At 49.7% G+C, this 24,025-nt stretch overlaps 1 protein-coding gene across 1 annotated transcript; it reads right to left on the reverse strand.

Moving 5' to 3' along the window:
• Nucleotides 1-372: 372 nt before the first annotated feature.
• On the reverse strand, nucleotides 373-20,792 carry EFHD2 (EF-hand domain family member D2). Its single transcript, XM_084651605.1, has 4 exons — nucleotides 20,417-20,792; nucleotides 6,607-6,754; nucleotides 2,459-2,593; nucleotides 373-1,846 (listed from the first exon to the last, which is right to left on the reverse strand). The coding sequence occupies exons 1-4, from the start codon at nucleotides 20,719-20,721 to the stop codon at nucleotides 1,712-1,714; spliced, it is 723 nt and encodes a 240-aa protein (XP_084507731.1). The 5' UTR covers nucleotides 20,722-20,792; the 3' UTR covers nucleotides 373-1,711.
• Between the last annotated feature and the right edge of the window lie 3,233 nt (nucleotides 20,793-24,025).

Consider the following 24,025-nt stretch of genomic DNA (forward strand, 5'->3'; position numbering starts at 1 on the left):
CATTTGCATACCATTGGCATGGATTTTTAAAACACTTTTTCCAGTAAACATCAACACTTAAATGTCAAGTCTTCTGTTCTCACACTTCACTTCCTCATCTGAATGACGACATTAAGGGTTAGTTCGGGCTTTCCATGCTTACAGGCAGGCACAAACCAATTCTACTGGTTTTCATTACAAACACCACTTAGTGCCATGGAGGTTTCTGCGCATTCCAGTTGACCTCATCAGAAATGCAGTTAGAGACATTAGTTATGTGTATGGTTTCATTACAAACCCTGAAAGGACCGAACAACGGTGATTAGAGTTTGTCCCTTTCTTTTAAGGATCACAGTGCATGCAAAAGACATATAAAAGCACTTCTCAGAGAGGTGTTTTTCCAGCCTGAATGTTTATTGGTTGTTAAAGAGCCGTAGCTGTATTCAGCAAGTTTCCCCAGCATGCCTGTGGCTTTCCCCTCACTTTTTGCAGGTGACCAAAATATTTAGGCCTGATACTGAGAAATCCCCTGCGTTCGTTCTCCTACCATGGCTCTTTCTGCACAGGGAACACTGTCTACAAACCAACTCAGGTGACATACACAAGATTATGCCAGCACTAGCTGCATCTTCCAGAACTAGGCTGTGTCCTTTTCCCTAACACCTCGGTACTAAGCGTTTATCAAGAGGGAATGCAGAGAGAGGCAGAGCTTCGTCATGAAATGCAGCACTTGGATCTCAAGTCAGCAATATGCCAAGCAACTTCTGGAGGTGCTGTGAGTCCTTAACTCCCACTGCCATCAAAGGCAGCTCAGGGAACTGTCCAGATTGTAAAAGTTGAGCCCTTAGTGTATGCAACCATTTAGGACCAGTCTGTGGTGCTTAGCATCTCACAGAGAGGCAGGCCCTGCTCAAAATCCACCTTCTCGTTCGCACCCCCTGATGAAGGGAGGTAGTCTTGTCCTCATTGTACGGGCCCAAAAAGTTTCAAGCAACTCATCCAAGGCCACACAGTGAATCAGTGCCAGAGGCAGGATTAGAACTCAGCGTCCCCAGCTCCTCATCCAGTTGACTGACCATGCTGCCTTAATGTGGGCTTTCCCCCAGATGATTTTTGGAACGGTTTCAGCTACGGGCCTTTAAAGTGACTGATTTAAAGCATTAAGTGTAGACTGTTTCCAGAAGACCCCGCGCACTAACAGCTGCCTAAGGCACTTCTGCACAAGCAGGAGATGCTAGTCCAGAGTGCAGTACAATCAATGCCGGGGGCATAGCCACAGTGCTTATCATACGGTTTGGTTTACAAAATGGTTCACAGCTAGAGAACACACACGAGTTCAGAGCACACGGAAAGTTGTTTTCTTTTTTTGTTTTGTTTTGTTTTTTTTAAAAGCAGAGTTACACCCCCACCAATTTGCAGACACACATCGTCACAGAACAGCTAACAGACCAACGGGAAACGGCTCGCCAAGTCTTCACTTGCCATATTTACATTGCAAGACAACAGGATGATAAACAAAACCATCAGCAGCCTGTCCCTGAAGGTGGCCCAACAACTCTGGATTCACAGACAAAAAATGTTCTTTATAAATTGGTCCATTCAACCATCACTTACACAAATCATTCCGGACATTTCCCAGACAGCGGTTTGCTCAGCACCTCCTTGGCACTCTGTACCGTGGAAGTCCTTTCCAGGGCTGCTGCCGCCCCCCGCCCTCCCCGCCAACCTCTGATCATTGCTTGAACGCGGACTGTAGTTCCTTAAAGGCGGCTTTCCTCTGTTTCATCTCCTCCGCCTGCTTTTTCTTCTCCTCCTGCTCGGCTTTGATCTCCTCTTCGAAGCGGCTGGCCTCATTAACAGCTTGGACCTGGAAGTTCAATTGCATTAGGCAAGGGAGTCAGAAGAGCCAACCCCACAAGGCCTTTGGCAGCAGGATTTCTCACAAAGAGCGTGAGCCAAAGCCCAGCAGAGCCCAGGGGAAACTCTCCACTCCCTTCAGTGGGTTGGGGATCAGGCCCTAACAGCGAGGCTTCTAGCCGGCCCTTTGGGCACGACTCATCTACAAGTCGCCATCCAAACTCGTCATGTGTGAACCGGCAGCAGGTGCGAAGCCACGGCACCTTTGCTGTCCCGGCTGTCATTCAGCAGCCTCGCAAGGAAGAGCAGATGCCGCATGCAGCAGCTTTGCAGGCTGCAAGCCAAGCTCTACCCTTGGGGGCAGGCAGCTGCCATTGGCTCACACAGGAAACGCACGACAACGGGTGGTGGTCGGGGTCTGGCTCCAGAGTTGCTTTCTGTAAACCGCAGTGTGACGCACACTGGTTATATAGGACATCTGAACACCGAGCACTATGGTCAGAATCCTCTCCCAGGCCCAGAACACCCGTCACCTTGTGATAATGGAACACACCCTCATGTGTTCCCCCTGCCCCCCTCCTAGCTGCACTAAAATGACTTCAAGTTGTATTTTTATCCTTACTTTGGCCTCGAAGAAGCTTTTGGCTCCTTTCACGCCCTCCGTGGAGACGTCGATCTCCGAGAGCCGCGCTAAGGCGTGAAGCCCGCTGTCTTCCTGCAATTCGCCCGCCGCGGCTTTGCGGAAAATCAGGAGAAACTGTCAGAGGGAAGAGGCACAAAACTGCAGTAAGTGGAACTTGGCTGGAGGGCCTAAGAGAATAATCCTGGGAAGAGAGACTTGCTCCCCGCTGTGTTATTTATTACTGACCAAGATCAGGGGCCCACTGCACTCGTCAGATACGTAGGACAGTCTCCGCCCTGAAGAACATACACAATCTCCACCACCGAAGAGGAGAAGGAAAAGCTGAAGTGACTTTCCCAAGGTGTCCCAAGCCAGCAGTGGCAGAGCTGGGAGACACCAAGTTTCCTCAGTCTTGGTCCAGTGTCTTGCCCACTGGACCTGGCCTGATACAAAATGTTCAGAGTCAGTTGTATCAAGCATGAGAGGGCGAGTCAGGAGACTGCCGTGTAACCAGGAAAGGCGGGAAGCTGACAGGTTAGACACTGAAAATTAGGTCACTGGGCCAGCATCACCATCTTATTTAGCGACTGTAGGACCAAACACCATGAATATTCATCTTGTGAATGATACTGAGCTGTATCACATGTCTGCTGCACATCTGCTCACGAGTATTTTAAGGGCAAGTGCTGAGATAACTGCATAGAGCAAGCAAGCATGAATGCCAGCCGCTCAGGGTTGCATGCAGATATGTCCCTCACAGAGAACGAAGGCGCTGGCGACAGCCTGGACAGTGCATAAAACAGGAAGATATAATCCCCTGAGTACATTATTTTGCCTTGCTGCTAAAGTCTCACTTCTCTTTTCGGAAGGGGATTTCATTCGATCTGCAGAGGCTTCGTTACGACGCCCCAAGAGCAGAGTGCTTTTGCACGGATGCTGTTTAAGGAGGCAAGCAGCCCGTCTCCCACAGGAAGCATGTTTAGAGCGATGCCATCCCAGGGACTCTGTGCAGTCAGTGTAACTCACTGGAAATCTCCCACAAGGAAGGAAGACTTTTAAATGCAAGGGGCTGCGTGTCCGCATGAGTGTCCTACACTGGGGGTGAGGTTCAATGCTGGAGAGACCTAGAGATCTGCAGGAATGCAACAACCTAAACACGACTGCCCCATTAGACTTACCCTTGTTCATATAGCACGGTAGGAGTGCTTCGCGGCTAGAAGAATATATTAATGCCTGCCAGCTTACAATCTAACAGACATAGCGATCCTCCTCTGGGTGGGGCATCAAGAGGGGAAGACATTCTGGGGAAAGCAGGTTTAACCATTTCTTATATTATCCTAGACAAGCTCCAGAGCAGAGATGGGTGCCAGCAGGATGCTAGGCCAGAGTGTCGAGAGGGGGTCTGAACCGAGGACAGCGAGGACGTGAGAGGCAAAGGGGGAAGGAGGATTTTGTAGGCGAGATGGACAGCAGAGGCAAAGGCATAAGTGGAGGGAGAGAAGGAGGGGCACAGAAGCATCAAGGCAATAGCAGAATTAGGGATGTAAATATCAGCTAAAAAGTTAACCAGTTAAAATTATATTGTTTAACTGGTTAACCGAGGTTGCTCTGGCCGGCCTGGCAGGGGTCCCTCCTGCCAGCCCGACCCGGCATAGCTGGGGTCCTCTGGCCGGCATGGGACCGCCGTGGTTAACAGGTAAGGCCAGTTAAGGGTAAACCTAATGCTTACTGGTTAACCTTTTACATCCCTAAGCAGAATGTGGGGCCAAGCGGGGAGACCACAGAAGCGGAGGCGGCAGCACTGATGGGGAGGAACGTGCAGCAGATGACACCGGGGAAGGACGTTACGCCATTATGACGTTTCATCTATTTTAAGTAGAAGGGACCATCGTCTTCCAGCCTGACCTGCACAACGCAGGCCCCAGACCTCACCCTGTGATCCCTGCAGCAAGCCCAGCACCCTGTCAGCTAGCGCAGATCTTTTAGCCTTGATTTAAAGTCTATGTGATGGAGAATCCACCACACCCATAGGTAAGTTGCTCCAATGGTTTGTTGCCCTCACTGATTTAAAAAAAAAAAAGCACCTTATTTCTAGTCTGAATTTGTTTAGCTCCAATCTCTAGCGACCGTTCTGCCATTGTCTATTAGACTGACAAGCCCACTGTGAAAAATCTCTTGCCTTGTAGGTACTTCTAAAGCCATGATCAAGTCAGCCCTTAACGCTTTGGTTGTTAAGCTAAAGAGACTGAGCTCCCTGAGCCTCTCTCCATCAGGCAAGTTTTCCAGACCTCAAATTTCAGCAGAAGGATTCTTGAAGGGGGGAGATGACAGCTCAGAGTGAGAGGGGACCGGCTGCATGGAGGAAGCACTCGCAGTTTTGATTTAAACCCAATACAGATATTTGCGGGGAATCCAGCCCCATTAGCAGTGACCCTGTTTGCCCTTCCATTGTCCAGGGGGAATTTCTTGCCAAAAAGACATGGCGTGGGGCGTGTTAATTTCTCATCCAACCGAATAAGGAGTGGCTGAGCACTTGTAGACCTGCAGAATCAGGTTAATTGTGTGTGGTCTCCTGGGAACTGTCTTATTTAAGCGCGTGATGGACAGGGAATGGGGAGGGGCACAGGGCTGCGTTACGACTCTTTTCCAGTCCCCAGACTCACATTAACAACACTGGTTTTGCCAAAAGTAGTAGGTGAAGCAAAAAGTGCATCACAGAGTAACAGAACCAGACGCTCTCCATCCTATCTCCCTATCAGTCATTCGCAGCCCTGTGCCAACTCCCCCCCTTCCCTGCTTCATCTCCCCTCGAAGAGACACTGGGCCTGGGGCCAGACTGCCTGCTGGTCCTCTGACAGAGCTAACGTGTAATGGGGACAATTCACACTCCAGATGATGCAGGAAGAGGGTGAGCCAAGATCTGGACCAACGGCTGCCACAGGGGACTCCGAAAATGGCACAAGCATCGCTCAGACAGGAAGTACAGAGTCACGGCTCCGCACAGAGGCAGCTGGAACCCTGGTGCCCAGAGATCTTTTCAAAGGTGGGAAGGAGGGAGAGGCCTTTATCAATTGCTTGAGAAGCAGCCCACTCCTTCCTGTAGCAAACTCCTAGAGCGCACATTGACACTTACCCCCTCCCCTCTAGTGACTGGGCACTCAGCCTTTATACGCCATCCCCAAGTGCCAAACCCGCCCACGTTGCGCAAGACAAATTCCAGTATAACCTGACCTCACCAGTGTCATGGAAGCTTTGCAGATCCCAAAGAAATCAGAGTCAGAAAAGCCCCTGGATTAGTGAAATGCTGGTGATTTAAAAACACGGGAGCTGAAAAAATAAAGAGCCACAAATTTGGCAGGTGACTGAAGCCAGTGGGACTGGTCCGAGGCTTAAAGATAGGCACGTGCTTAATTATCTTGCTGGATCAGGGCCGAAGGGAGAGAACACGCAAGCCCCACGCTGCCAGCCACAGTAACACAAAGATGCTACAGCTGTGCAAGGTGGGAACCTCAATCACAGCCCAGCGTTGTGGCCTCCAGGTTGAAGTTGCCAGCTGTAAAACCGCCCGAATGCAGTTTAGCTGGCATTTAAGCACAAGCTTCTCCCCAGGGCACAGTTGCTATAGACATTTATATGGGGCGCATGTTGAATTCTCCTGCCTTCGACTGGGAGGCCATTCCCTTAGGGCTATGGCAGGAGAAACAGGCTGGTGGATCTGGAAACTGACTCAACCCACCCTGACTCCAAACTGACCCAGATCTAGCCCTCTAAAGCATTTCTAACACACCCATCACCATACTATCTACATCCTTCTACAGGAGCCTACAGACACATCAGAAGAGCTTTTAGCCAGCTACTTTCTAGGGCAAAAGGCAGTCTGGCTGAACGTGCACAGCATAGATATTCAGTGGTGGAAGGCTCGGAGACACATGCAGCGTGATTAGCTATACACCGTAACCGAGGGCACAAAGATCACTGGGGAGCAAGTGAAGGAGCAGTTGTCCTGCCCTGGCAGAGAAGAGAAACATCTAAAAGTCTCGGTATCCCCGGAGAGGAGCAGGTGCTTCCATGGATCGGGCACACAAACCAGGATGGGCACACTGTCCTGGCGCACTCACTCTGATACTGCTCACTAGAGAAGGCCTTACCTCCCGGAAGCTAAGCTTGCCATCAAAATCTTCGTCTACTTCTTTGATCATATTTTTCAGCCCAAGGTGCGTTTGTGATGCTCCTAGTTTTTCCATCATTAGCTTCAATTCCATCAGATCAATGAAGCCATCTTTCCCCGCGTCATACCTAGGAGACAGAAACAATAACTACAGAGACCAGCTTCCCTTCAGAAGTTGCTAATTCAGATCCCGTGACTTTGCCTCTATGTTATCAGCACTTTTCTAGAAGGCCCTGTCCTATCGCTCCCCATCAGTGCTGCCTTTGCAAACCCACCTGTACCATCTCTCTATGCCGTGGATTCATCAAATACCATGGAGTCAGTGGAACTCAGGGACTTCAGTATCAAATGATCAGGCCTCTCCCAGTTGAGCTAAAATGTTAGCTTAGCTAAAATCTTAGCTGTGAGCAATAGCAAGCTGTCATCCTCTGTGGGCAGCAGCTACTCAAGGGAGACATGATCACACATGATGGGTGAAATTTACCCTCCTCTCCCCCAGGGCCATGCAGCAAAGCGTCAGGAGGGACATATATAACATACTAAGAGTGAAATCCATCTCTGTACAGGAGACCAGCAGAGTGATGCAAGGAGATAGTACTGACCCTCTGTATTATACATGCACCCCCTGATGCTTGACTACAGCCGCTCCTGAACGGCTAGTTCTCAATCAAAAAAGAAACATAATTCCACAAAGCATCATTCCAGCTGGCAGAGAGTGAATCGAAGACCTTTGCCTAGAGCCCCTGGCATGGGATTGAACTACACACCCAGTAAATGCAATCCCTTTCCAGCTCAGGACCCTGAAGCTCTAACTTTCAATTCCCTCTCCAGCAACATAACACACAGACTGTAAAAAGAGCTACAGTTAGTGACATTCAGATCCAGCTTAGGAAGCTGATCTACTGCCCAATGGTACAATTTCCCCACTGTACAAAAGCCGACCAGGTGAATACCACAACAGGAAGTTCATAGTCCATAATAAAATAAGTTCTTAAAATAATGGATCTGCTTTTGTCTCTTAATGGCCTACCATCATGCATTATGCAGCCTGTTGACACTGAGTGCAGAGTTATGGTATAGCTCAGCCCCTTCATTGTACTTAGTGGGCGAGTCTGTTTGCTTTCCAGCCTCCAACCCTGGCAATAGCTGGAGCTTATCACAATATCCACAAGCAATGCCATGCTAAAGACAAAGACCAGACTCTGTGTGGGTGTGGAAAGAGCATAGGGACATGCCAACCTGAATGGGGCAAGGCAGGAAGCAAGAGCAGGAAGCATTTCGACATTGTATTACTGATTGTACAGAGTGCAATGGCTTGCAAACAGACAAGGACAAAGCAAACAAAGGAGGAAATTACAGGGTTGGTTGTGGGCTTTTTTGCACCATTAAAATATTTCTTCTACTTATTGTTCCAAAAATTGTACAGGGGGCATAAACAACACCAGAACTTACTACGGCAGTTGCTCTGATAAGAATCGGGGCACCCCTAGAAAGTGAGCAGAAGTTCGGGTAATGGGCCATCACTTCCTTCAGTGGAGATTCCAAGGCCACAAGGGACCACTGATCATCTAGACTGACCTTCCATATAGCACAGGCCTGGGCACTGCCCCACGATAATTCCTAGAGCAGAGCTTTTAGAAAAACATCCAATCGTGATTTTAAAATGGTCGGTGATGGAGAATCCACTATGAGCCTTGGTTAATTATCCTCACTGTCAAAAATGTACGCCTTATTTCCCGTCTGAATTTGTCTCGCTTCCACTTCCAGCCATGGGATCATGAGTTAACCCTTTCTCTGCTTGATTTAAGAGCCCATTATTAAATATTTGCTCCCCATGTAGAGATTTATAGACTGTGATCAAGTCACCTTTTTAACCTTCTCTTTGTTAAACTGAACAGATTTAGCTAACTAGATGGAATGGTGGCACTTTGGCAGTCTCAGTACACTCAGCATCAAGCACTAGCTCTTAAACGGCTTGGGGGAAGAGAGGGAGAGAGACTTGGCACAAGCCTCCAGGCCTGGCAGCTGAGCTGTGAATATCAGACGTGCAGAGCCCTGCTGTAGAAAGTCGTCTTACAGATCTCCAGCTGGTGGCTTCAGCCCGGTTATAGACACATCTTTATGGAGCTTGGCTGCTGCACTCCAAGTTGAGTACTCTCAGGAGCAGGAATTTTGTTTCCCACTCTGAAGAGGAGATGGCGCATTCAGGTATGAAATTAGCTACCGGGATGGGAGGAGAAGCAATTAAGAGTCTGCACGTTCTAGGAAAGCCTCTCCACCCGCTTAGCGTGCAGATGATCTGCCTGGTGAGCTGTCTAAAACCTTCCTGTTAAAAGAAATGAATAGTGGAAACCACACACTTCCCCAGAGGCTTATGATATTGTGAGGTTTTAGATGAAGATCTGGTTCCTCTAAAGTCTCCCAGGTCAATGACTCAACATGTATTTAAAAATAGTAGCCAGAATGTAGATAGCCAGGATGTGGCTGGAAGCACCTAGTATTGAAACTCATCACCAGGCATGTACCAATGGACCTCAAAACACCCTCAGACTCTTCTCTTAATTTCATCTCTGGCTAGGAATTCTCTGTCACTAAGGAGTGCATAAAGAGACATGAAGTTTTATCATCCTCAGATGCAGCCCCCAATTCACACTGTAAGAGCTCTGTGGCTACAATTATTAGTATCGGTGTTGCTTATGATCCACTGTGTCCTGGCCCAGGGGTTCCCCATAAGGACGTCAATATCCCACTATAATAATAGTCAAGGTTCATCGTGAACATGCCCCATAAATCCCATCACAGAACATGTTTGTGCTGAACGTTTATAGCAAGCATTAAGATGAGCCAGGCCGTGCTTTGGTGGCTTACTCAAGATGGCTTTGGGTGTGTTTCCACACCGGAGGCATGTGCGAGACCACTAAAGGCACCCGAGAGTGTCTTTTTATAGCATCTAGTTTTACTTTTGGCTTAAATGAGATTGGTTTGCAATGGTATTCAAGCCCTCCAGGACACATCCAAGTGCTCCATTTGCTCATCACTCTCGGGGCTTAGAATACACTTGCACTAAGCATTAACAACCCCACTAAAGGGCTCCCTGCGGGGGGGGAGTGGATGCTTTTGGAATGATACTTTGTGTTACTGCTGAAATTAACACGCCAGATGCTTTTCTCCCCAGTGAAGCGTGCACCACTTCAGCTAAAGAATTTGTTGCAGTACAAGAGGAGCTTTTCCAGGTAAATCTTGCCACCGCTACCAAGCATGGAAGATTGGTTTGAGACCTGTGCCTTGATAATCCCCCTTCAGCCTAGGCCAACCTACTTTTGAAGTGGAATCACAGCTGTACATGTGCTTTGAGTTGAGTGGATTTAATTTGCTTCATCATTATCTGACGACACCCTACACCTCTTTGCTTAAGTCCTACATGGTAAAATGTGCACATGCTATAGGAGGTTCAGTGCTTGCTTTACTCGGCATATACGAGATTTCCAATGAAGTGATCACGCTAAATCCATTCAAAAATACTAAATTAGAAAACATAGTGCTCCAGAGGCAGATTCAATATAGGACTGGTGTGTGCATCAAGACGAATGTAGCTATGCACATCTGTTAAGGAAGGAGGAAAACACATCCACTTCAGTTGTTGAATCATTATAAACTCTGAAGGGAAGTTTAAAATCTAAATAAGACTAAGCACTAAGCAACAGGACTGAACCCAGAGACTGATGTATAATATAATGGGGTGGAATAAATAACCTAAACATTCTTATTTACCATTCTTCTTTCTGCCATGATGTCCAGACACTGGAATGCTGTGCTGAAACAAAGGATTTCTGCTAATATACGTGTCTATGTTGACACAAGAGACGTGTATCTTAAGGCACAGAGTAGCTCTGCACTGGTTTTCAAACCAGGAGAGATGGCCACAGGATCAGTGTTTTAACAATGACTTCATTTCTATTGAGCAATGAGAACTGGTGAATCAGCTAACCTGATAGACACTGGTAGTGAAAGTAACAATTACGCTGATACGCCATTTACCTGCTCTATTAAGATTGGTTTAGAACAAGGTTGCTGTTCTTTAATGAATCAGAATCGTTTGTCCATAAACTAGAAGGTTCTTCTGATTAGGGTGAAGTCTTCATACCTACTCTTATCAGTGAAATCATTGTCGGGCAGCCAACAATTGCAGAAGTCACAGATGGAAACGACCCATTAGAACATGAGGGCCCTCTCCCTGAAAATGCTAGATTAATCTGGCAGACTGTCTAGGAAAGCAGATTCAAGTCATATCCATACTTAAAAATTTCATAAGGACATCTAGTGAGTTTGTTTGAAGACCCTGATGTTTTTTGTCCCTAGAATACACCTGCTGAAGTTCCCTGACTTCCCTAAAGAATCACAGAAGATTAGGGTTGGAAGAGATCTCAGGAGGTCATCTCGTCCAACCCCCTGCTCAAAACAGGAACACCACCAATTAATCATCCCAGCCAGGGCTTTGTCAAGCTGGGCCTTAAAAACCTTTTAGGATGGAGATTTCACCACCTCCCTAGGGAACCCATTCCAGTGCTTCACCACTCTCCTAGTGAAATAGTGTTTCCCAATATCCAACCTAGACCTCCCCCACTGCAACTTGGGACCATTACTCCTTGTTCTGTCATCTGCCAAAACTGAGAACAGCCAAGCTCCATCCTCTTTGGAACCCCCCTTCAGGTAGTTGAAGGCTGCTATCAAATCCCCCATCACTCTTCTCTTCTGCACACTAAATAACCCCAGTTCCCCCAGCCCCTCCTCTTAAGTCATTAACACATCCCAGACACATTACGCTAAACACCCGGTGTCTGACAGAGTAGATGCCAGCAACATCCAGCAAGAATTACTTCATCTTCTTGAGCTGACTTGTTCAGAAAGACGATTTATATGTTTGATCTGGATGATCCCTGCACCTAGCACAGTTCTCCATCAGCAGTTCTTTTAGTTACTTTATTCATTGTTCATCTTCAAAGTCCTTTGCAGACATCCTCCCAACACCCTTCTGAAACAGGCAGATATTCTTACAGGTTTATAGATGGGGAGAAGCCCGTGGTCAGAAAGCTGAGCTCAGAAGTCAGGAATTCCTGGCTCACCATTAGAGTTGGTAATTCAACAATCTGGAGTGGGTAGCCCTGATTTCAGAAGTTCTGAACTCCCCTAATCCAGCTGAATGGCAGCCCCAATTAGCCCCACTTGCTTCAATATGGTACAAAGGGTTGGGTTTGTAGAACTAGCAGGTCAACATCTTGTCTACAAAAATGAAGCTGGAACAGTGGCGGATTTAGAGTTAGTGGGGCCCTGTGCGCAGCTTCATTTTCGGGGCCCCCCCCTCGGGACCCAGCCAAGAAAAAGTACATTCTCTCTTATCTCCCTCCTCCGTTTTTCATTCTTTTTTTTCTTCATCCTCCTCCTATATTATAAGTAATGGGAAGTAAATGAAAATAAAGTGAGCTACCTTGATTGGGGCAGGGGGTTGGGGTGCAGGAGGAGGACAAGGGGGCAGCGTTTACCTTGGGTGGCATGGCTCCCAAAGCAACCGACACCCCCCGCCTCCGTCAGAGACTCCTAGGCGGGGGGAAGGGCAGGGGGGTCTCTGTGTGCCGCTGCCCGCAGGCATTGCCGCCGCAGTTCCCAGCCAATGGGAGCTGCAGAGTCGGTGCTCGGGGTGGGGGCAGCGTGCAGAAACCACCTCCCCCCCCCCACCCAATGGCTGCAGGGACATGCTGGCTGCTTCCAGGAGCAAAGCGGCGCTGAAGGAGGGAGGTAGAGCGGGCAGGGAGCTGCCTTAGCCCTGCTGCTGGCATGTCTCTGCATGCCCCTGGAGGGGAGGGGGAGCAATGGGTCTCTGTTCATTGCCTGGGGCAGGGGCAGCATTTGGAGCTGACTCTCCCCCCCCCCCCACGAGGGGCGCGCAGAGACGTGCCAGCCGCCAGCCACTTCCGGGAGCAGTGTGGGGCCACCGGCCACGGCATGCAGGCAGCCTGCCAGCCTGAGCCCTGCTGTGCCACCCGCCGGGACTCGGGGCAAGTTGTCAGATATTTGTCCTGCATTTTGGGAGACCCCCCATCATTGGGGGCCCCGTGCCACCCCTCGGTTTGTTTCATGGTGAATCTGCTCCTGAGCCGGAAGACCTATCAGGGGGTGGAGGTGGGGAAAGAGTTTAATCTTCCAGTTTGCCAGGGTCGGAAACAACCCTTGCACAGTATTGGAAAAATGGAGCCCGCTACTTCCCGGGGCTACACACCGCTCTCCGTAAGACACGGGGCGTCAGGAAGCATCCCTTAAATCTCTGCATGGTCCCTCAGCCAAAAGGAGCCTTTCTGGCACTCCTCCAGGGATTAATAGAGCAAAGGCCTTGGATCAGGGTAATTTCCAGTCCTGAAAGCGAGATCTGAAAACGCTCCAGGCAATTCTCATAATTGTGCTTCGGAGTTTGGAGGTGGAAAGTCTCAGCTGGGCCTTGTCTGATCCTCTGTGAGCAGTGACCTGCTTTTGAGTCCCGGCTGCCAGCGGGGGGCAGTTCGCGATACCCGACACCCACGCTCCTAGCCAAAGTTGAGAGCTACCCTACAGCACAAATGAAGGCTTGGTCATTTTCCACCTTTATCGGGAGCTAGCGCTGTGAGTAACTGGTGGTGGGCCAAGGTTCCAGACTGCCTTCCATTAAGTATCTTGCCTGCAGGACATTCATCCAGCCCCAGCTTGTGCCGTCTGCTGCCAGAGGACAATGTTCCCCACACTGAGCAGAAGAGAGGAGAATGTGGGGCTGCCCCGACAGCCGTCTCTCTGTTCCACTCATTACGGACATCGTAGTATAACTCACGACTTCACCACTTGTGCGCGCCACACTCTCTCCCCTGCACGGGAAGGCCCGAAGATCCCAGTGGCGTGTCTCCAGCCTCTCTGGCTGTCCTGGAGTGAAATCGGACCCACGAAACACAGACCCAGGGACAGGTCCCCACCCCCAAGGAACCTGCCAATTGTGTTGGCTCCAGCGGCAACAGGCGTCAGGCTTCTCCTCTGCAGGGCGCTGAACAGAACCATTTGATTCCTCTGTTCAGAATTCCTTGACGCAGGCCCCTAGAGAATTAGTGATCCACATGGCTGGGATTCTCGAGCTGCTGCAGGGACTCATGCGTTGGAGAGGTGGACACAGCGAAGAGATTCCCAGACAGACACGCATCCCTTGGCTTCGCTCCTCCAAGAATGCCAAAAGGGCCGGGCCAGGCCCACCTGGCTGGGAGGGGTCAGTCTCACCCTCCCCTCCCTGCCACAGTAGCTCCAGCTAGGATCAGCTGGAGAGCAGTACCTTGGGGCCACCTCAGCTGCTGACTCTGATCCTAGTGTTAAGAACCCAGCAGGGAAACTGGGCTCTTAGATGTGGGCCAGTCAGCGCCCCCACTGCCCTTAGAGTTCAGGGGCAGAGGGATTTCTCGGTGCTGTCCAGCTGCAGGAATCCGGCACTTCACCACCATCAGCAAAGCACAGGCGATCCTGAAAACATGCCCAGGCCCACCTGATCATTTCCTTTCTTCCAGCAGGAAAATCCACAGATCTGTCCCACCTTGTTAGTTACCGCAAGCAAGACTCTCTTCCCTCTGGAGGAGGGGGGAGAAGTTGTGTTTAGGCTCTGCCACAAGCAGTCACTGTAATCGCAGCTCGAGGAGCTAGAGCTGGGTCCGAATAAGGCATGTTTGAAGCTATCATGCGAGGGGAGCAGAGGTTCTCCACAGTGCAGAGCCTAAACCTGCGCCGGCCTGTGACTCAGGGGTGCAGTTTGCTTTTGGAGCAGCAATGGTTCCTCTCACTCCCCATGGTCTGTGGGCCTTCCTACTATATTAGGAGAAAGGACGGTCTCCTGGAAGCCTGGGTACATTTGGTTGAACGTGTAGCTGATGACAAAGCCAGTTTGGGAGGCGGAAAAAAAGCTTCTCTCTAGACTGGGTTCTCTCCAAACTGCAACAAATGCAGCTCCAATTCAGTGGCTAGTACATTGGCTGCCTTGAATTAGGCACCTGCCCCTCTTTTCCCCTTCCTTAAGTTATTCTAGGGATCCATTTTAACTTCAGTGTGATAGCCTGGGCTATAAAGCAAAATCTCCCTTCTTGCTAGCATGACTCATGCTTTGCGTGCCAGGGCTGGTAGCCGCTCTCTTGCTGAAAATCCCGCCGCCCTGTATGTAACTCAGTCCTTCCTCTTCCCCAAATCAGTGGGGTCAATTCAGTGCAGCATTTCAACAAAGCCTCTGTCTGGATAACATTAAATACACCCTGTGGATGAATTATTGCAGTGTTGCAAATTCCCTCAGCTTCCTAACTTGGAAAGGGGGATTACCTCTCCTGGAGACAGGCTTTAATTGTGCCCCTAATCTCTGGCTAAGTGGTAAATGACCCCATTATTAGCAACCTCAAAAGAAACATCATTAGAGCATTTCTGTGTCAGAAGGGTCAGTCAATGGCTCCTTCAAATTCTTTGCTAGCAAGCTCTTCCTGCTTGTGTTACTTAGTCTTCCCCAGTTCTTTGCCTCATTAAACAGGACCATCCCAGGAACCCTTCATAATTTAAAACAGCCATGTTTACCAGTTTGGCGCCAACAGATCGAATAAGGATTTGACCAGGCAAAGAGGACAAGGACGAACTATGTTGAAACCAGGCTCCTAGCTAGAGACAGCATGTCCTTGCCCTGGTTTAACCCCATCCACACCGGGTTATCTTCACTGGCACCAACCAAGCACGATTTTTAGAATTCGGGATGTAAAGCCTGTGTAAATGGAATCTGGAAGATGCCAAGATTCTAGAATCTTGGAAGTAACGGGGCTGCAATCAGAGGTGCTGGATAGGAGGCGATGGACCGTTTCTTTCTCTGAGGAAGAAGTATCCCCCAATCTGCCAACTCCTTTCAGGAAGAGAGCATGGCACAGAATTCAGCAACATTTTGTCTGACATTATATATTATACCATAGGAAAACAAGTACTGATTAGATCTCTACCACAGCTGCTTCAGGGAAGACAGATGACTAAATATGTGACTGACCTATACTACAGAAGCAGATGACTGTATTTCCTGTGTCTTTCTAAGCCTCTGGTTCTATGGTCTCCTTATACAGACACTTAATTGCTGTAGCAGAGAGAAACACGCACACAAAAGACTGCAGAAAGCAGTGAGCTCATTTCAAACTAAGTGTAAAGGTATTTGAAACTTACAGAACTAAACGTAAGTATGTTGATAGCAACGTGGCCTTTTGAACAGGAGCTAATAAATACAGAACCAAAAATACACCCCACAACTCAGAAGAAAGCCAATGGGGTAGAAGAGGAACAACCTGCAAACATATACTGGAGGAGAAAAGCAGAACTAGAAAAAACAGCATGAAAGGAAGAGAAGTAAAACCTCTAAAGCCGGAACAAGCTAACACAGCTTTGGAGGTGGACTGACTTAAATCTTTACCTATGTGGTTCTGGTGACTAGGAAGGAGAAATAATTTAAGGCTAACTTTTGTTTTTCTTTAAAAGGTTAGGGGAGAAGCAGAACTTAACAAAGGGATATTCATGGGCAGAGCACTACTTCTGCAACCTTTTCATTTTACAAGATGTTTTAATTGTTGCTTTCCCTTCTGGACATCTACAGAAATGCCTCACACTGACTTAGGAAGTGGGGGATGAAGTCAGGGTCCCTTAGGTTCTGTTACACACACAACCGGGCTTTGCAAGCTCTGCTACAGGCCAGCACAGCTACACTACAAGAGATTAAAAAGTAGCAATTTGCTGAATTCAATGCGACACATAAGCCACTGTCTGAGGGACTGATCGAAAGACCAAGGAAGTCAACGAGACACTTCCCATTGACTTTGACAAGCTCTGAATCACACCTCGTGTTAATACCCTGAAAGGGAAGCAGGAGGAGGGCGAGAGAATGAGAAACGGTCCGTTCAGTAGGTTTTAAAAATGAAGAACAAGGGAGAGCACACAGAGGCAGATTACAAAGCCGCTAATAACAAAATGTCTGGGTAATGCTGGATCTCAGGACCCAGACCAGTAACCCTTACTCACACGAACTATCCCAGGGACTATGAAAAGTGAGCTCTGGAAACCTTAGTACAAATACACATTTAGAAACTGAATGCCTCATGCTATGATTAATCACTTCCCTATCACCGAGGTGGCCTTGGGCACTGGAGCACCTTGCTCCCTCCTGTTCTCTAACTGTGGCAAATAACAGGTTAGTCTCCTGTGGGCGCTGGTGCTGTGGTTTAGTTTTGGTTGTTAGGTTTAGTGTGAGGGTGCTGGGTGCTGTTGGTGGTTTGTAATATACTGGAGGTCAGACTAGATGATCTGGTTGTCCCTTCTGGTCTTGAACTCTATGACTCTTTGATTCCACTAGGCTCCACGGGGCGAGTATACATCTCAGGCCTCAATGGAGAAAAACTTTCCACAGACCCTCATATTTTACCTACCAAATGTCTGTTAACGCTATCAGAACGGGGGCAGTCTTGTCACTAAAAAAAGGCATCTGTGGCAAAAGAGGAGCAGCAAATTCATCTATACCAATGAGAAAATCTTCAGAGAACAAGTCAGATACAGAGAAATTAACACAAGAATATGACAGGGATTGCCACTGCTCTAGTTTTCATCAATATATAGACAACACAGGCAAATCCAGAAAGTAAGCTGAACTGGTATTCTGGCTACCTGGATTTGCCAGTGGTTTTGGGTAGAATTCTCTAGATTTTGCTAATTATCCAAGTTATGACAGTGGCCCTGGCTTGATCCATAAGAATGCAATTTGCTTGGCTTTACTTTGCAATCTAGCTTTACAGCTCCCACACAGACTCTCATTCCTCATGCTGCAGCAAAATGCTCGGAAGTGTGTTCAACTAAGTAACGTTAGAACAAATGAGCTGAGTGTGTAGAAACTGCTCACTCTGTAGTTCTGTAATCAGAAGTAGGCGTTAGAGCTGGGCCAGAATATGGCCAGACGCAGCTTTTGGCCAACAATGTGGCATTTCCTCATTTTCAACTGCCACATGCAATGCCTATCCCTGAGCAGTGGGTTGCACTCCAATTTTAAAAGAACAAACACAGGTCAGCACTGGTCCAAAATTAAGATCTCTGTAGCCAGAAAAAATTTAAGTTTCAGGGGAAACAGATTAACAATCCCCAAACAAACATTCCAAAACAATGCAGCAGAATAATGCCAGTGCAAAGTATCTGGAAGTGAAATTGACTCGGAACTTACCATAAAAACAAAAGCAGAACTAGTCCATTTTTAATGTCCCAGCAGAAAAACATTTTAAAAAAAAGGCCCATCATAGTGAAAAGTAACTTATTCAAACAAAGCGTTTCCAGTATAATTTCAGATTTTGTAAACATGAGGAAACGTGTTGTTTTCCAATAGCATCTCCCTTAGTTCCATCACTGCATTTATTTTAAATCAGTGTCAGAGTTTAAAGCCAGAAGGGACCATTAGATCATCTCGTCTGACCTTCTGTATATCACAGGCCATTAAAATTCACCTACTTACTCCTGTATGGAGCTCAATTAAGAGTCTATGGACCATTGCCCTGAAGATCCTTATGTTTTTTTAGTGCAGCCTTTCTAGTTAACACACTCAAACTCTCTAAATATTTGTTCCTAGACTGATTTAGCTAAACACTGTTTAAATAAATGGCTAACAACATATGTCATGTCTCAGCTGGATGCTAATTTAAAATAGCTGAGCAGGAAAGGTCAGGATTTAAAGAGCAATGACAGGCCCTTATATTGATGGTAGTAACATACACAGAGCAGCATCCTTTCCACCGATTTCATCCCTGTTCCTACCCCTATTGAAGCCAACAATAAAACTCCCAGCAGTGGTGCAAGAATGGGCCCTCAAAGCATTACACAACTGACCAGGCGCATTATGGGATTTTCCCACTTTGCTTTGAAGCATTTGGTGCTCGCCAGTGCCAGAGGCAGGATACCAGACTACATGGCCCATTAATGTGATCTGTATTCCCGGAATTTTAACTTGTTACACTGAGAAGGTAATGTCTGTACATCAAGCTATAGATCAACCGATTTTTACAGAGGAGATCCAGTCTATTTTACTTATTAATGTTGCAGCTTGTAACTTAACCCACAGCCTGCAGAATTCTTATGTTTCCAGAAGATCAAAACTTACGTTTCTTTTCAGTTTCCATGAGAAATTTCTACAACTCTAAGGTTTCTTCCCTGATAGTTGCCGTTAGCGACTACTGATAACTTATTTGAAGCAAGCTAGTACAGTAATTGTCAGAGCGCGAGCCTCAGGAGGGACTGAATGGAGAGCAACCAAAAAGAGGAATACAGCAGAAATTAATAGAGCAGGAAGTGTTGCTCTGATGTGTGAAATTTATTGCCATGTCAGGTTTTTCTAAAGTTGCCTTCTTTTCTGTTAACTCTACGGAAAAGAGCAATGTCTGCAAAGCCATAACGCCACAGGCCCGGCTTGGTTAGTTGGGAAGAGATGGAAGGATTTTCTTGTTAAATCCAAAACAAGAGCAAGTCACCTCCAATTCTGGAAGTGGAACTTGCAACACACACACACGACAAAAAAAGGAACAAGATTCCCTAAACTATAACTATTACAAAAGCAGCACTGGGTATTATCTCAGCATGCAGCAGAAACGCTAATCACCCTCACACCACTAAGCTTTCTTGTGCAGGATCAACTTCTTCTATAGAGGTCTGGAGGCTTCACACCCGTTGCCAGACTCGCTTAAAAGGAGGGGGGAGTTTGTGCAGAGATCTTTTCCCTCTTCTATCCACAGGCACACTGCACACCCTGCTTTAAATCAAAAGCCCAGCCTCTCTAATGCAGCTAAGTCTGGCAGTCTTTTGGGGGAGGAAAGGGGGAATTGCTCATGCTCCTAATGTAACCATTCCTACTCCCTCCAGCGTCACATGGCTGAGAGTGGCATCTCTAAGCCTGCCAGAAGCAAGCTGAACTACACCCCACTTGTGCATAGGTCAGTGATGCCCTGAGGGGCAGAGGAGTGTCTCAGGGGCAATTCTCCCCCCAAGACAGAGGTCAGTGATGCCCCCGGGGCAGGCGATGAGGATGGGGAAGCGGTTGGGTTTGCTCCTCAGGAGGGGAAGGAAAGGGGCTGGAGTCCCCCAACCAGAGAGACAGGTATCTCTGCCCAGAGGAAGGAGGCTGGGGAGGAGGATCTCCATCATCTCCCCCCCCGGCACTCAGTGGTTGCAAGTGGCTCCATCCACGCCCTGTCGTGTGTGGTTAGGGGGTGGGGTGGGGGCTCCCCTTCTCCCCCGGACTTTACGGGGGGGGTCGCTTTCCCGGTCCCCAGCACCGGCTGCTGGGGTGGGGAGCGGCTCAATTCCCTGGTTCTCCTCTCCCCGGGCACTCACTGCACCAGCCTGCACGGCCGCCGGGGAGCTCCCTGCCCCGCCCCGGGCGCCCCCCGGGCACCCCCGGCCCCGGGCACCCCCCGCGCCCCCGGGCCCTCACTGCTCCAGCCTGCACGGCCGCCGGGGAGCTCCCTGCCCCGCCCCGGGCGCCCCCCGGGGACCCCCCGGCCCCGGGCACCCCCCGGGCCCTCACTGCTCCAGCCTGCACGGCCGCCGGGGAGCTCCCTGCCCCGCCCCGGGCGCCCCCCGGGGACCCCCCGGCACCCCCCGGGCACTCACTGCTCCAGCCTGCACGGCCGCCGGGGAGCTCCCTGCCCCGCCCCGGGCGCCCCCCGGGCACCCCCGGCCCCGGGCACCCCCCGGGCACTCACTGCCGGAAGAGACGCTCCATGTCGCGGATCTGCCGGCGGGAGAACTCGCGGAACTCGGTGTAGGGGTTAAAGACCTTGCGGCCGCCGCCGGGCGAGAGCTCCCCGCCGCCCTGGCTCAGCTCCGTGCGCCGCTGCAGCCTGGCGCTCAGCTCATCGCCCGCGCCGCCGCCCAGGGGCTCCGGGCCGTCGGGCTCGGGCGCGGCCGCCTCCCCGTTCTGCCCCTCGGGCCCCCCGCCGCCGCCGCCCTCGCCCTCCTCCAGCTGCAGCCGGCGGCTCAGCTTGCTGGCCAGCTCGTCCGTGGCCATGGTGCGCGGCGGCTGGCGCGGCCGAGACTCTGCAGCAGCGGCGGGGACGGGCCCAGAGGAGGAGCCGGCGCCGCCCACCCGCCGCCACTGACTGACAGCGGGGCCAGGCGCGGGGCGGGACACGGGGGCGGCACGGGACAGGCAGACAGGTGAGGTCGGTGCACGGTGCAGGACAGACAGGAGGCTCAGGCTGGACAGGACAGGGGCTGGGACACAGGATAGACAGACAGGTGAGGTCGGTGCACAGTGCAGGACAGACAGACAGGAAGGTCAGACTGGACAGGACATGGCTGGGGCACAGGACAGACAGACAGGTGAGGTCGGTGCACAGTGCAGGACAGACAGACAGGAAGGTCAGACTGGACAGGACATGGCTGGGGCACAGGACAGACAGACAGGTGAGGTCGGTGCACAGTGCAGGACAGACAGACAGGAGGGTCAGGCTGGACAGGACAGGGGCTGGGACACAGGACAGACAGACAGGTGAGATCGGTGCAGGACAGACAGACAGGAAGGTCAGGCTAGACAGGACAGGGGCTGAGGCACAGGTCAGACAGACAGGTGAGGCTGGTGCACAGTGCAGGACAGACAGACTCAGGCTGGTGCCCAGCACAGGCCAGCCCCAGGGGCTGCAGCAGGACACACACCAACAGGGGAGGCTAATAGGCTGCCCCTCTTCCTGACACACCCCCAGTCCAAGTGCCACCTCCTAAAGAGAGAGAGTTTCCTTCTGGAACAAACTTTAGCAACCAGCGCAATTCTCTCGACCCCCTCCTATGCCCTGCACCCCCAGCTGTTTCATTTCCTTGGGAAGCAGTTCTTGGTGTGCTAGTCTTTTACACTCCCACGCTCTAGTCCAGGAGTTGTTAAACTGTCTCATAAAGTGGCCCACCTCTTAAGGAGATACTGGCCAACACACCCCTTCCCTCCCACTGGTGCTGGCATGAACCATTTTCCCTCCCACTGCCAGAACACCGCTGGCAGCTACTGCGATGGCTGACATGACAAAGTAACAAGGATGGAAACAAGGAGAACACTCAGCACTACTAGACCAGCCAGCTTGCTGCAGTCCATTGAGGGTCTGATGGATGGCTGCTGTTTGGGAACCATGGGTCGAGTAGTTAGCTAGAACCAGGAGACTAGACTCCCGATTCTATTTCTGCCTCTGGCACAAACTTCCTATGGGATCTTGGGCAAGTCACTTAAGGCCAAATTTTTAAAGGTAGTTTAGGCTCCTAACTTCCATTGATTACTTTTGTGAATCTGGGCCCTGGCCCTTAAAGTCTCTGTGCCTGGCCTTTGCTTGTTAAACAGGGACAGACTGAGAGAGAGAGAGAGTGTGTGTGTGTCTCTTTCTCCCCCTTAATTTGTGTTTTGAGATCCTTGAATGGAAGACACCACAGATTTGCAAGCTATCTACTCCCTTGCAGTGTTTATGATCATACTGTGTGTAATAATGGTATATCTGCCCTGGGAGATTATGAGGCTGCTGTAGGCAGGGAGGGACAATGGATTAGCTGGTGTGTGTAGAGATGTCAAACTAATATCTGCCAGCATTTGAAAGAGATTAATAGGTTGGGTTTTTTTTTTTAAATACTAAGCATTGCTACGATAGCTGAACATCTCACAACAATTACAGACAAGGTGACATCACAGAATGCTACAAAAAGAAGAGCATGCTTGGCAGGTAGACCTTAAAGGAATCATACATGCCAGTAGCTTTTGTAAGAGCTAAGCATTATCATTGCTGCATTTTAGTATTCAGATCCCAAATCAATTTACTTTGCACATTAAATGTTCATTAATCAACACCATTAAAAGAAACCTCTAATGGGGAAGTCCCTTTCACTGTCACTGAAATGATTTAGACTGGGTCATAGATATTTTATGAAAAAAATACAATCCCTAACTGCGGCTCTCCCTCCCCTAGGGTGATGAGCCGATCTTTCTTCTCTCCTGCCAAGCTTCTCCTTCTGCCGGAATCCCCTGTAGTCAAGTCATGATCCTGTGTTTGTGACACTTGTCTGTTGCCGTGAAAGTGATTGTGATGGGCCAGACTTGGCACCAACATAGCAGGGTTACCCAGGAAGAGCTGGCTCACATGAGAAAAAGAAGCCACTGCCTCCCCAAAGAGAGTATTTTTTTATTATTGTCAGGAATAAATATGTGCGTATATGTATATGTACAGAAGCACCACTATATGTGAGCTAAGTCAATGCCAGCATCAACTGAAAAGTTAGAAACCTGCTGGTAGAAACACTGCATTTAAGGATATATTTATATCCTTTTATTAAATTCATATTAAACACAGAACAGCAAACTATCCCCATGGGAAGGAGAGATAGGAAAAATAGTACAAGGCCAATATGGCTCTAACAGGAACTTAAAGTGCAAACTTGGACAAATTGCTAGGGATGGGTACAGAAGAAGAGTGCAAGCATCTAGGGACAAAATTAGAAAGACTAAGGCACAACATGAATTATAGCTAGCAAGGGACAGAGAAGGCAGTAAGACAGAGGTGGGCAAACTACGGCCCGCGGGCCACATCCGGTCCACAGGACCGTCCTGCCTGGCCCCTGAGCTCCCAGCCGGGGAGACGCCCCCGGCCTCTCCCCTGCTGTTCCCCCTCCCCCGCAGCCTCAGGGTGCTGCGCCGCCAGCACTCTGGCCCACCGCTCCTGCTGGGCAGCGTGGAGGCGTGGCTGGCTCCGGCCTGGTAAGGGGGCGGAGAGCGGGGGTCCCAAGGGGCAGTCAGGGGACAGGGAACAGGGGGCAGTTGGATGGGGTGGAGGTTCAGGGGTGGTGGTGGTCAGGGGACAGGGAATGGGGGCGGGGGGTTGGATAGGCGTGGGAATCCCAGGGGGCCTGTAATGGGGTGGGGGTGTGGATAGGGGTCGGGTCAGTCAGGGGACAGGGAGAAGGGGCGGTTGGATAGGGGCGGGGGTCACGGGAGGGGGCGGTCAGGGGATAAGGAGCAGGGGGGTGGATGGGTCGTGGGTTCTGAGGGGGGGAATCGGGGGCGGGAAGTGGGAGGGGGTGAATAGGGGGTAGGGGCCAGGCTGTTTGGGGACACACAGCCTTCCCTACCCAGCCCTCCATATAGTTTTGCAACCACAATGTGGACCTCGGGCCAAAAAGTTTGCCCACCCCTGCAATAAGAGTTTATTTACAAACTTTAGTAACAAGAGAAAGACAAAGGACAGTGTAAGTCCTCTACTTAGCAGGGAAGGAGAGCTAATAATGGATGATATTAGGAAGGCCGAGTTGTTTAATGCTTATTTTGCTTCAATCTCCACTAAAAAGGT

The sequence above is a fragment of the Lepidochelys olivacea genome (genome assembly GCF_965140295.1).
Source record: "Lepidochelys olivacea isolate rLepOli2 genome assembly, chromosome: 18".
Lineage (NCBI taxonomy): Eukaryota > Metazoa > Chordata > Testudines > Cheloniidae > Lepidochelys > Lepidochelys olivacea.

What these genes read in the sequence shown, in the direction of transcription:
- EFHD2 (XM_084651605.1), bottom strand. Translation starts at nt 20,721, where the DNA reads ATGGCCACGGACGAGCTGGCCAGCAAGCTGAGCCGCCGGCTGCAGCTG. An exon ending in ATGGAGCGTCTCTTCCGGCA is followed by an intron (nt 6,755 to 20,416) that starts GTGAGTGCCCGG and finishes TCTGTCTCCTAG; the next exon opens with GTATGACGCGGGGAAAGATG. An exon ending in GCAAGCTTAGCTTCCGGGAG is followed by an intron (nt 2,594 to 6,606) that starts GTAAGGCCTTCT and finishes TCCCTCTGACAG; the next exon opens with TTTCTCCTGATTTTCCGCAA.